The sequence below is a fragment of the Zerene cesonia genome, chromosome 23, assembly GCF_012273895.1.
Source record: "Zerene cesonia ecotype Mississippi chromosome 23, Zerene_cesonia_1.1, whole genome shotgun sequence".
NCBI lineage: Eukaryota > Metazoa > Arthropoda > Insecta > Lepidoptera > Pieridae > Zerene > Zerene cesonia.
Window position 1 is genome coordinate 563,234 of NC_052124.1, and position 14,596 is coordinate 577,829.

General features: G+C 33.4%; 1 protein-coding gene across 3 annotated transcripts in view; it reads left to right on the top strand.

Moving 5' to 3' along the window:
- The window catches only part of LOC119836147 (serine/threonine-protein kinase PRP4 homolog), a 53,227-nt gene extending 40,156 nt beyond the window's left edge, over positions 1–13,071 (top strand). For 2 of the 3 annotated variants that reach the window (XM_038361395.1, XM_038361396.1), the window contains 3 exons: positions 4,851–5,125; positions 6,106–6,330; positions 11,162–13,071. In XM_038361395.1, coding sequence (XP_038217323.1) covers positions 4,851–5,125; positions 6,106–6,330; positions 11,162–12,276 — 1,615 coding nt within the window. In that variant the 3' untranslated portion in view covers positions 12,277–13,071. The remainder of the gene's footprint in view (positions 1–4,850; positions 5,126–6,105; positions 6,331–11,161) is intronic. The other variant, XM_038361397.1, reaches the window with a different exon arrangement.
- Positions 13,072–14,596: the final 1,525 nt, after the last annotated feature.

Consider the following 14,596-nt stretch of genomic DNA (forward strand, 5'->3'; position numbering starts at 1 on the left):
TTACGGCACGAAAATAAGATGTTGAAAATATCGAGATTGAATGGGTGTTGACGGAGCATGAAGTGAAAAGTGTTTTGACACTTTGGCGTTTGTGTTTTGTCAGCATTTTGCGCAAGGGTACGCCTTGAGTCCGGATTGTGGAAAAATTGCGTCTCTTAATCCTTCTGAAACTGTCTAATTAAATTGCTTGTTTGTTCTGCATCGATTGAGATCGAACTTTGTCAATTTCCTCATTTGCTATCCATGCAACGATGAGGTCTCACATTCCACAATGAAACGTGCCAGGAGAAGGTTAAATTACAACAGATGTAAAAATAAATTTCTGCTCCTGAACAACTAATAAAAGTTCAAATATTCTCTCTCCCTCTCTCTCTTACTCAAAATACAAAAACAAATTAATGTTTAGTTATACGTAGTTGGTTTGTGAATATTATAGACATTATATCTATAGAGACAAGAGGCAATACTCATTTATTACAGTTTAGTTTGCTTTTGGTCACAAGCAGATAATAAATACTTTGTCAGTATATAATTACATCCATATTTCAAGTATATTGAATACTCGCGTTATTGCAATTATTTACATGACCAACCATAAGACGTATACAACTTAAAACAACAAAACTTAAATATCATTACGCAGATCATCGGTGGAATTTCAAGGTATTTTTTTACTTTAGTGGTTTTATACTCGAAAACATATAACACAGACCTTGACATTAGTATGCTAAATAAAACAGGATATAAACTTGCTAAATCGTTCACCTAATTGCCAATAATGTTATACTATTATTAAAACGAGTTTTGTGTACCAATTAATAATGCACTTGGTGAATCGAATTTAGTTTTTTTAATCATTAATACAAGTCCATATAGAATCGTTGTGTTGTGTGATACAATGGTGAGTTTTTAATATCTTATATGTTTTCTTTTTTTTTAGTATAAGATCGTTTAATAATATCGTTTTGCGTATTAAAGTTAAAATAGACTATACGCATGTTTCTAGTCAGACAATAAAGGTACTAAATACATGAAAATCGTACAAGCAGTAAATTTACTTTCACTGCATTTAAATAATTAAGAACTCGTAAGCTGTTTATCGCGTTTCGTCAGTTTATCTATTTTAACACGCTTTTATTAACTTCACCTGTATGTTTGTTTGTTTGTTTGTTTGTATGTTTGTTTGTTTGTTTGTAACTGACTTCTTTGGGCGCGATTTTGACCCACTTTAAACGGCCAGATTTCGTTCAAACTTTGTAGATTTATTGAGGACCGATGACAATACACTAATTTGATAAAATTATTCCAGTTTTCAATTTGCAAAATATGATTTTTGTTAAAGCGTGTTTTATAGTTTTTTTAAACTATTATATTTTATTAAGTATTTATTGTGTAATATTGAGTATCATCTGGCTCTATTTAAACATATTTAAAGAATAAGCCATAGCATACTCTAGTATTCGTGGTTTTCATAGAAGATCTCATTAGTTTCCATAGAAACTGCTAAAACTATTTTTCGTTTAAATGTAATATTTATTGTAATACAAGAAACTTAAATTCAATTTTTTCTTAGTCAAGACGACCTTACCAACACAACTATAAACTAAGTTATATAAAACACCTTGAATAAATGTCGCCATACCAGCTTGTTTTTTATAAAAATTATAATTCGGACGAGTTTTTTCAAGATATTATTGAGCTCAATTACCTACACGCAAATAAGTTAATATTAATGTGACTACACTTAAATAACTTTTGAAATACTTAAATTCAAGTTACTTAAAAAATCTTAAATTGAGATGGAACAACATAATTTAGTACTATGAATGATACCTACAATTACAGTAATATGCAACGATAGGTACAGTGACTAACGATCTTGAGGTTACAGAGATCCTAGATTCGATTATCAGTGCTGAAAAACATCTTGGTCTGGCAGGACACAAAAGGCAGATAACCAACTTGTCCAGAAAGAAAAGTGAAGAAAATTTGTATTGCTAGGTTTCAGAAATAAACTGGTTAAAATATAGGTACCTGCTGTCTATAACATAAACCAAAAAGTTAGTTTGTGCTAATGTGGTTTACGATCTGGCACGCAAAAATAACTCTTACTGATTTAACGCATTAGAAATAATAAAATTATCATAATTTATTCGATTTCCACAACAACATGTTCAATGATACAAATACAAATCATGTGATGCCAATGTATGTGTATTTACGATAATTGCTAATTACATTGCATGTCAGATGAACACTCGCTAGCTTCTCTAATAAATGCAAATAATTATTTTAACATACGATCATTATGGATTTTAATATGTATGTCGTTAAGAGGAAAATTATTGTACCTCATATAAGTTAATTATAAATTAAATACGTTTTTCTGGCCATATATGGCCGACTGACCATATTGTTTATCTATTATATCGAAATAATAATTGTCTACTTCGTAAAATAAATATGAGTAAAATCGAGATTAGGCTAAAAAAATGTGTATTCTTTTTAGATACATACCACCATACAACCCATTTAAATTCTTAATGTTAACAAATAGCTGCATTTAAATACAGAGGCTGTAATTTCAAAAGGTACACTCTAAAATTCGTATATTTTAGCATATTCATTATTACGAAGGTTATACTTGCCGGTATGACAAAATTGCTTTATATAAATTTCATCAGTAATAAGCGTAATAATAGGGTCTGTCTAATAATTTATTAGTGGGTGGCCAACTGCCAAGGGCCCAGAAGCGGACAGATCATGATCTGTAACGACTGTTACAATAGTAACGCATACATTGGTGATTTTATTACTCAATGTAAGAATGTATTAATGGTATTTCGTATGTGACCCGCCCATGTGTACGTTTCTTGGTGTTGCAACATCCTCTTTAAAAGTCACTATACTAATACTTTTATACGGTTCATTGAATTTATTGCGAAATTGTCTTAAGTGTGCTTGGAACTTGGTGAATTTAAAAGTTCCGGAGCTAACTTGTTATATAAAATAATATATAGCAGCGCTTATTTGAAGGTTGTCGAAAAAACCTTATTGTTTATTTTATTAGACATAAAAGCGAATGTTAAATAAACGTCGATTACAAGTGTTATTTGCATTAGTTTTATCATATATGCCCAATTTATCAACAAATGTACATATGACGTATTGTTATAATTATGTTTATATACATTTAGAAGTAAATTATATTGAATTACAGCGGAGAATGAAAATATATTTTGTAGGTTATGTCAATCGACACATTGAAATGTTTATGCTTTAGTATGATAAAATGAGTTGTTTAATTAATATCACATAATAATTTAACACGTGTTTGCTCATTCAATGTTCGTTAATTCAGCTGTCGATCAATGAAGTAAAGTGTGATGAATGTTGTGACAAAAGGGGCCTTGTAAGTCAACTTTGGCATTACATAGCTATTCGACTGCACAATGCTTGAAGCACGCGGTACACGTAACACGATTTGATACGGTTATGGTAATTCGAATTTTATGCGTAGTTGCAAATTAATTTGATTAGTATGGTTTACGAAAATATGTCCGTAATTGGCGCCTACATAGAAATAATTAATTACTTACAACTTTCTTTCAAATCGACTTAACGACTGATTTTTTACATTTACCTACCTAAAATATGAGATAAGCATTATTATACTATATTATGTTCATATTGGTCGTATAATTTATGTCTATATGTAATTGAATTTTAAATATCGCGCTTCTGTAATCTGCGAAGAACTTTCGATTTCATTTTAAAAGATTTCTCGATCGCTCATGATCACTTCTAACGTTAAGATGTAAACGTTTATATTTATTTACGGCTAGTGTTTGAAGAAGTCACTCCACGACTTCATTAAATTAAATTATACGTCATTTACTGATCATAAACAAATCGTTAGTGTGCGTAACGATGACCAACGTCCATTAATCTTAGATTAAGCAAAGTTTTTGCTAACTGATTGACATCATAATTAAGGAAGCGAAAATATTGTAATGTTAAGTCTTTGAAAAAGCGTTGACGAAAACGGTGCTAGTATAGTATTTAATAAAGAAATATGCATAGCATATTAATAATATGACTAGAACTTTCTAACTACAACGTTTTGTGTGTCTTCATAAAGTTTCATAAATTTCTAACAAAATTTTGAAAAAAAAAACACAACGGGGATCGGGGATCTTACAATTGTTACTATTTATTACTTTTACAATTATTTATTACTCGATCAAAAAACATTAAGTTCTAAAAGCACTTTTCCCTTGCGAAAGTATTACAGAAAATTAATAATTTACGAGTACAGTCAAATACAGGAATAAGCTAGTTGAATATAATTCAACAGTTCGCCATTAAGTCCATGTGACACGTTTTCATAAAACTGTTGGAACTCATTGAGCCGGATTTAGTAAAGAATCTTGCAAGTGGCTCGGTCACTCGTGTGACGGTGCGTCCTTTTATGGTGCAGTAATAACCTAATTTGCAATAGACTCAGGCCTTAGAACATGTGTAACTGCAATTACAATAATTGCTGTTTTTAGTAGTCGATTCGATTGTACGGAGAAAGGGTGAAGGGATAGGATCGTTTTTAGAATTTTTTGAAGGTGTGTAAGGTATGATGCATATTCTGGAATGTAGACGAATGTGATCAGAATTAAAATTTCACATACCAATTTTATAAAAGAAATCTTAGTAGATTGAACCAACAGCCATATAACTACAATTATGTACAAATAGACTTGAAGAACAGCGTTCCATAACCCATTATTTTCACGCATCTTTTGCGTATAGTATATAATACTCGATGCTCATGCAAGAATCTATTAACTTGCTTTCAGATGCGACTCTGACCATACCGCGGAAATGCTATACACCCATTTGCTGGCATTAATCGAGCGACCGGAAAATCAGAAGAAGTTCGCAGATATTGAGAGAAAACTTCAAATGAGGGGTGCCCTGCCGAGCAGCAAGAAGCCGCCAGATTCGTCTCTGGGCAGCGAAGTATCCAGAGAATCAGACTCTGGGAGCAATGAAGACAGAAATGTAGCCAATCTATACGACAGTCTGGCCGCAGAGTTGAAGCAAAAGTTGTCTACAGGTAAAAAGGGAATAGGTCAGTCGTATTTTTTTAATTTTCAGTAGCTTGCGCTTCGTAGAACTAGTGTGCACTTGGTATGTATTTTATTTATGTGTGCTTTGTTGATGTAGTTTAGTGTGGTTATTATGTATTAGCACTATTCACTATGTACGTAACACTATTTTTATATAATCTATGCACCTTATTACATGCACCTATGGGGTAATATTTTACCTCAATATGCAATAGATTATCTGTAAGGTTATTTTTGCATTGGAACTTTTTTGAACCATAAAATGTGATAGATACTTACAATAATACATTTATTTACTAACTTTGAAAAAGTTACAATAATAGGAATTATATTTGATCTAGATAATTGTCTATGCATATTGATCAGTTATTTAAAATGCAAAACTCAGATTGAATCAATATAAACCAAAAGACACCACATTTCGTATATGAAAAATCCATTTTATTATAAATATATTATATTCTTACTATATGTTTATTATATCTAAAGTGATGTCTGTAGTTAGTAACCTTTTGTAATTTACAATGTGGCTAGAACCTAATGATGCACGGTGTTTGGTGTAGATAATTTTATCGATTTATAATATGACGATCTCTTATATGTTATTAAATTGAATTAATTGTAAGCATTATATGCACATGTCAGCCGAGATCTTAGCGGCGTACCAGCTTTTCAGCAGCAGAATTTATTGCATACAATTCCCAAAACAAATATGTGTATATGTATATATATATGGTACATCTATGATGCCAATCATGTTACCTACGTCATAAAGTTTTCCATTTTTAAAATTCTCTAAAATAACCATACCTCGTAGAGTTGTCATGTGAAGGCAAATTTTATAACATAATATTCCTACATTATCTACTTATAGGTAGCACAATTCTCCATTCACGTAAAGATTAAATTGATCAGTACAGGAAGCCCCTCTTAGTTGCAATATAAGGGGCAAATATTGTAACTTATATTCCCATTCTTTTAGGTAAAAGCCCAATCCTCCTTCCACCCCGGGATTACGACACGGTACACAGACAGAAGGGGAACCTCAGCAACATTGACACCCGGCGTTGCTTGAACCAGAACATCGTGGGTGTGAACGCGCGGCGCAAGCTGGAGTCCTCCGGGGGTAGTTCTGGTATTGGAAGTGATCTGGCTCCATCCCCCGAGAGGAACGATTACAGACCACACGACAATCATAGTACTAGCGGTAAGTTAAATGTTCTATAGAAACTTCTGGTATGTTATGAGTTTTTTTTAAGTTTTCATATGTGTGTAATTTACCTTGAATATATTGGAAATTAATTGCATATGTAGGTAAAGATCTCAGAAAGTCATAAACACAGTAATTTTTTTTCAATATATGAGGTTCATATACTAACTTACTTACTCCTGTGGCGCTGAAACCCCGAAGTGGGTCTTGGCCTCCGAGACGAGAACATCAACAAACTCCATCTTTCCCGGTCCTGCGCGGTTTCTTGACAATTGAAGGTTCATATAAAACACCACATTTACTACCTAGGTAGTAGGTTAGAACAACACTTATTCTTACTCGTTAACATGATTTTCAGCTTCACCTGAATTACCGTTAATACGCATTCATTTGTTCTAATCATTTGTTCATAATTATTCATTTGTTCTACGAGTGAAGAACAATCAGACAAACTTGTAAATATTGACACACAAATAACTGGCATAATTCTAACAATGGCGAAGGACGCGGACGCGGATTCGAATCCCGAATCATAATCGATTTCTTCCTGTTCCTAATTTTTTTAATATATAGCATTCATGCTATAAAACTTAAAGTTGAGAGCAAAAGATTATTTAGTCCGTACAAATCTATAGTCTTAAGATGATTACATTGTAAAGAAAATATTTTTAGCCATCGCAGTAACGTCACCATTCGTGACCAGTCGTTGTTTACGTTTATCCACTTACGTTGTGGAAGTAATTGTACGTAATTAGTTTAAATATCATGATTAACATAAACGCGGGTGTTTTTTAATATTTTTTTTACCGTCGTGTGGATATTTTTCGAGTGTTGTTTTTAATTTTTTCAAATCGGTACATACAAGTTTAAAAAAAAAGACACAATAAAGATTATTTTGTTTTTTCATGAATTATATTATGACTACTATTTGTGCGACTTGTGTAAATTGTTCCTTTTAATTTTACTACTATGCATTTATAGTGTCGCTTCTTAAAGTTAAATAGAAAATAAGTATCATAATAGATTCCTCAAATTTCAACATTCACGACTCTTCAAGGTTCACCTGCCATTTATCCATACTAATATTATTATTGAGATGGTAACTCTGGCTGTCTTTATTTTGCTTCATGCTTTACTATGAAAAGAATTACTTTTAATTTTTATGTATCTACGTATAAAGTATTGGGATTTAGAAGAAGGCTTAAGGCGATTTTTATCAACATTACCCGGTTAATTGTAAGAACAATTGGACTATGTAGACAATTAAAAATTGTTAGCATCTTGTACTATATATGAATATTGCTTCCAAGCAGTTGTTTTTTGTTCTCACCCAGGACTTCAATTGTTTGAGCGTCGTATGTAATTAAGTTATCACGTTTCAATAGGTTATTACAGAACGGTTGCATTAGCCTATGGAAATTCAGTTCACGTTATTTTGCCATTTTTAATAGAGAGTACCTATAACCACACCAGTTATTGCTTATAGTCATATCGCAATCTACGATACTAAAACAAGAACACATATGTTAATCGTTTAAACTTAATTCAGTTATCAACGTCAAATAGTGAATATATAGCCAGCTTTCCGCCCGTGGGTTCGCCCGCGTATTTAAAGGAAATTGTCATGGAAATGAGATGTTTCAACGTCGTAAAACGTAAACATATGCCACTGTCTAGCCTTTTAACTATCCCCAGGAACAAAAATTACCATAAAATCGGTATGTTGCGATGTAAAGGAAAGACATATAAGCACACTTTCGCCTTTATAATATTCATCATCATCAGCCCATACATGTTCCCACTGTTGGGACACAGGCCTCCTATGAGGTTTATAATATTAGTAAGGATGAAAACAAATTTACGATAACGCTTAATAGGATACTTATTCAATAATGTTGTACGACAAAAGTAATTAACAGTTCACGAAAACCTTAAAAGTGTGTTCACGTCCAACATTTTAAAATATGTTTTGTACCCTTTTAAGCCTCTTAAACATTTACACCTGCTCACTTAAACTTTCAAGTCACTGTAATAATAACTGTTAAAGTTCCTTCGATCTTCTTCTTTTTAAAAATACATGTTAAGTTACACAGTACAAATAAAAATAACGTTTTAATATGCAATTTATCTAACGTAACAATTTCACTTAGTATACTCACATCAAATCTAACGCAAAATACATATTATTAAAATAATACATTTACTCAAGCCTTATCAAGAGGTTCGGGAAAATAGGTACGTCCCAAGAACTTACATCCCAACCTAAATTCCTAAAATGTATTATTAATACAGAGAAGTACCCCCAAGGGTCGTCGGTGGCCTTTTTCTAAATAAAAATCATTGTTACCATATGTAGTTTATATATGTAATAATACCTATTAAAAGTACATATAAGAAGTTATTTCAGAACCGTTTTAATAAACATAATTACAAAGCCTTAACATAATACATCACAATCTCTCACTTCTCAAATGGTTCAAGATCGCTTGCTTACCTTCATTCCACCTCGGTGAACATAGCACGCATATATTCCTCATTCTTTCAAAATGTACTTATAAATTGTATAAGCTAGCTTGCACACTGTCCGCATCGAAAAAATCTCAAAAAAAAATATACATATCTCCTCAGTAAAAAATCACTTTGTTCTAGTATTGTGTTATGTTATCTGTGCTTTATATATGATAGGAATTATGAACGTATGCCAATAGAGATTGAGTGTATTCTATCATAAAGAACTTGGAAGTCTATATTAAAGTCTTGAAACCTACACATTACATATTAAATTTCATTCCAACTGGCCAATTGATTTGTCCCTAATAAATGTGTATACGTATTTATTTATGAATTACTTTAAACCACACATAAAAGACAAAGAAACACAGAAATAACATAGACTAAATGAAAAACATACATAGTTCGGTTCCCTTTTATAACTTGAAAAAATAACGGCGCGTTTGCAGTTTAATAGTCGTAGTAATAGTAGTAAATGACGTCACCACTGATATTATAAACAAAGACGAGGCAAACAAGTGTAGTATACTTTCAATATTTATACGATGAAGGTTTCTCGGCGTGTGTGGTTCTAATCAATCAATTAGAACCTCGTATTTAATCATCCAAGCCGAAAGTTGAACACACTTTGAATGACTGATTGGTGGTATTAGACGTTGTAACTATTCAGTAATGTTATTCGTTTAAATTTAATTCACTAATCCGATAATTATTCTTCAGACTTGTATTTAATATACGTTGTTGTTATATCACATACACATCTCTATGTATCATAAATTACTACTACTTTATTAAATATTAGGGCTCCACCTCAGCATCGTCCATTGTATATAAAGAATTTTTGAATTCGCTCTAGAAGTTTTTGGGATTAGCGCGTTGAAACAAATAAACTATTCAGAAATTAAAGAATATTGCAGATTGATTCCAACATTCCTTCTAAATTTTTATCCTATAATTTACACAAAATTAATCAAGTCTTGTACGGCATTCTTTATATGATTATCTAGAATGCACGTCCACTTGTATGTTGCTCTAAAATGTGCTTCATCATAAGTATTTTCAAACAAAAATACAATCACCAATCGACACCATGTTCTTACCAACAAGTTTGGTAAAATTGAAAATTAATTTAAAACAAGCAAGAATAGGTTCATGTGAAATGAACACATTTTTACCTGTATTCCTTCACCCATACTTAAGTATACACGACCGCTTACAGTTATGTTTTTTAACCTCACAAGTTAATCACGATCGTATTAAGTACGCGATTTAAAGCACCTCTCACGTTTTGACTAGCGTAAAACATAACACGAGGGAGACAAGACGGCAGGGTCATTGCTAACGTGCACTGATTTTTAATTCAAATGCAGTTCTTTTAAATGCAGTCTTATAATATTTAGGCATTTATATACAGTATTTTAAAAGAACCAACGTTGAACTATTTATTAAACCACATCAGCCTTGAGCTTCTACGAAAGCATCTGTTATGTTAACAGAACACTCTACAATAATAGAAGATTAATTAACCCACTGCCGGTAAATCATAAACACCAGCGATAATTAAAAATAATTGAGTAAAAAGCAAAAGCTGATTATTCCATTCTCACAAGTTCAACAATGAAAAAAGGAAATTAATAAGTGAAACCTGAATCTCGTATGCTTTAGCCGAGATGCCCGATAATGTCAAAATAGCGGCACGTGGGAGTGTAACAGGTTCTTTCTATGTCAATCCGGATTTTAGAAATGAGTTAAACTTGTTCTGGTCGAAGATGATATTCGGTCCCGTTAGTAAAAGTGACAGACAATGCCTCAGTTTGCAGGTGTCACGCATATATTAAACATTACGAAGTGGGCTTCTAGAGCAGAAATTATGCGAAGTTTGTCGATGATAATAGGCAGTTATTGTTTGTTCTCGTTCAACAATAAGGCCAACTGTTGCCTCGTAAGTGGCAGATGCAAATAATATTTAAAGTTTTTCATTGAAACCGAATTTGTCGCGGTCATGTTTATTCTTGTTTCCGATGTCCGTACAATATTACAATGTCATGGCGAATTAAATTCGTATTGAACTTGCTAATTCACAATCATATCAATATAACTGATTTGATTGGATGAAGATAATTTGGAATATTAAAACGTAAATTCATTTCTATATATACGATATCTTCTTTAAAAAAAGACAACTCTGAACTTTTTCAACATGGCAGTTCTTTATTTGCCAATCAAATAATACTATAATTATAACTGAATTCCTTTTTGACATGTAGAGTTTCATGAGTTAACTATCAATTCTTATGTTGTTTTTTTACCTTTTCAGAGGAGGATTGGGCAGAAAGCACCGCGTACATGATGCACGAGGCTTTCGACGCGTCGCCGCCGCGCCGCGCCCCCTCTCCGCGCCGTGCCTCGCCCCCGCGTCGCACCCTCTCCCCGCGCAATTACGACAGGACTCCCGCTTACAATGATGACTTCGCCGACCAGTTCAGAGACCAACTAGCCCCCTTCCGCGAAGCCACTTTCGAACGGCGATTTAGACACGAATCTCTCGAACGCGTCAACAAAGACAAAACTGACAAATATGCCGATGACACACCTAACTACAGACGGCGATACGTTCCAGACACCAAGCCATCAAACAGAAGTATAGACAGAGTCGAAGACCGCCGCTTCGGCAAACTTCAGAGAGGAGCCAGCGAAGGCAGTCTAAAATTAGCAGAAGCGTCACCAAAAGAGAGATTCAACGTCGCCAAGGAAAAATTCAAGAACTTGGAAAGGGAGAGATTCAACAGGGAGCTGGAGGCGCACATGGCCATGAGGCGGAGTATGTTAGAAGCGAGGAACAGTCGCTCGACTTCTTCTCCTGAGGAAGAACGACGGGACGAGCGTCAGGAACGTCACAGAGAAGTGAGCTCTCGGCGAGAACAGGAGCGTCCTCACCGCGACGCGGAACGTTCTCACAGAGAGCCCGAGAGGCGGAAGGAAGACAGAGTCCGCGACCTCGGGACGGACTTGGGTCACAGGGAGATAGAGAGGCTCCCGCGCGTCGGCCGGAAACGCGATGACCTCAAGCGATACGAGTACGGCACTGAGGACTATTTGAACAGGATCGAGCCGAAGCCACTCCGAGAGGATTATGATAGATACCGCGAACGTGACAGAAGGGAAGTAGATCGCCACGTGGACGAGGACGAAATCATCGAGCCAATAGTGGAAGAAAGGCGACGGGACTGGACCGACAGACAGAGAGCCTTCAGCCGTTCCCGTTTGTTGGATGAGCAGAGACAGTCGTACGCGGAGGGAGACAGGGACAGGTTTTACGAAAGGGACTACAGAGATTTCCGCGACCTCGCTGAAAGGCAACCGACAAAGTTCCGCCATAGTTACGCGGAACCAATATCCAGGGGCCGCCTCGGCACCGTCAGACCGTATTGAAAATGCCATAATAGATAGTCTGAGCGTTATTGTAAATGGATACCTGCATTAATAAACTTGGTAATCACAAATTATTATGGGTATATTATATGTATAGAGCGTTATTGTTATTTTTAGTTCGTCATCACATTTTTATAAGAGACGTTCATATAGATATATGTATGAGATTAAACTATACACGTTGTTAAGATTTCGATCATGTTTATACCTAGTCTTTTAAAAATTATTATTTTATGTAACAGACGAAACCATTTATACATCATCTCGTTGAATTACACGTGAACTCAGTTGTTAAACTGATTGTTCCAGTTTAGGTCACATTAAATGCCTCATAAAGATTCGTTTATCATAAAAAGAGATCATTACCGGAAAAGAAATTTTGTATTAAATTCTTTTTTTATTATTAGCAACAATAGAAGTATAATTCGTTAGCGATTTTGTAAACGATCACAGTTTAATGTAATTCTTACATTTATTGATATCAAAGAAGGATTTAATTTTGTACTTTTGTCACCTTATTAAAATGGAATAAAGCATATCCTCTCTATTTATATAATATAATGGTATTACAAAAGTGGAATGAGTAGTCAACAAAGTATGTGCTCTTATAAATACTCAAAATATGGTCACAGACATACTTGTAAATATAAATTATATGCTTAAATCGAATATAACATAGATTTAAAGAGAACTGTACCTTTATTATAACATTTACAAGGGAAGCCCTTTTAGGATCAACATTCATTGTAAAGCATATATTTGTTACAAATATATTAAATAAATGGTAAAAAATTACAATGTATTTTTATTTACTTAACCTATTTAAAGCCTATAACAATAAAAATTAGTACTAGAAGCAGATTAAGTTTTAAAACGTAGCTTGCATAAAGATTACGATACGATACGTAACGATGCGTTATAGCAGCTAAGTAAAACTGTTCCTTTCTATGTGAATAAATATAATTGCTCAACTATTTTAACTCACAAGCTGAGCCCATCGATTCTACACACGTCGTATATGGTGTAATAAAAGCTTTAAGCCTTCCTTCTTAAATGAAAATAACACAAAACATTTTGCAAATGTTTAATTTATAATCCTGAAATTAGCGCGTTTAAACAAACTTAGCTTTTAGAAATTAAAAACTTTTCAACGGATTTTAAACGCGATTTATTCATCCGTTGAAAAGTTTTTAATTTCTAAATGTATAATACTCGCGTGAAACCAAACACAAGAAAATACTAAACTTAGCTTTATATTACTAGTACAGATTGGCTTTAGGCTGTAAACAGTCAAAATACAATTAAGACTCACATTGACATTTGACTTTAGTGGCCAAAATACACAATAACTTGAAGCGCGTTAGGACCTAGCGTTGTTTTAGCGAGAACTGCGTCTTGTTATCTCATAACAAGCAGCCTGCATACAAAAATTTTGTTTTTTTTTTCTCCACTCAAATTTGGTTAAGTCTTTTTACATTATTGTGTGATTTAAAAAGGAAAACAGATGTATAATTTGTAAAGACCATAACATGATATTTTTATTTCGTCAAGTTATTTCTCTTTTGGGCATATCTCATTTCGTACAAATGTAACACACATTTTCGAACAGGCGTTACTTTTTATACATTTTGTTTAGATTTAAACTATACTCTATACTCGTACCTACAGTTCGTTTCGTATTAGCTTTATAGTGTAGATACAGTAGATATATTAGAAGGCAGTTGCTATTTTTTTTTATTTGATAGAGTAGTCATGAGAAGTCTTCTAAAGTCTAACTACTTAAAAGTACTAAAGTTCTTAAGTAGGTATAACTTCGATCATTACCATTTTCAAACAGTAGCAAACATACATTCATCCATCCTTACAACTTTTTATGTTTATACTATTCCGGGTAGTTTCAACGGCAGTCAAATCAAATATTTGTATATGTCATATGTGTTATTCCTGTACAATAGCCCTTATACCGGAATCACGGTCAAGTGTTTCATCAAAATCCGTTCAGTGGTTTCCGCGTGAATGAGTAACAAACATACAAGACATTCATCGTCACATCCTTTCACATTTATATGTTAGTAATGATATAAATGAAACGAAGCAAACATCACAAAAGTTTTTATGCCACGTAACATTATACATACAGGTGGAACAAAAGCTATTATTTAGTATTAAATTTGTAAAGTAAAATATTAAATTAACAAGCTGCCCATATCTGCTGGTAGTCGTTTATCTTAATTAAAACAATATAAACTATGCTATTTTTCAAATTGAATTAAACTACATACACATGGTGTGCAAATTTGACTGAAATTGGTTGAGTAGT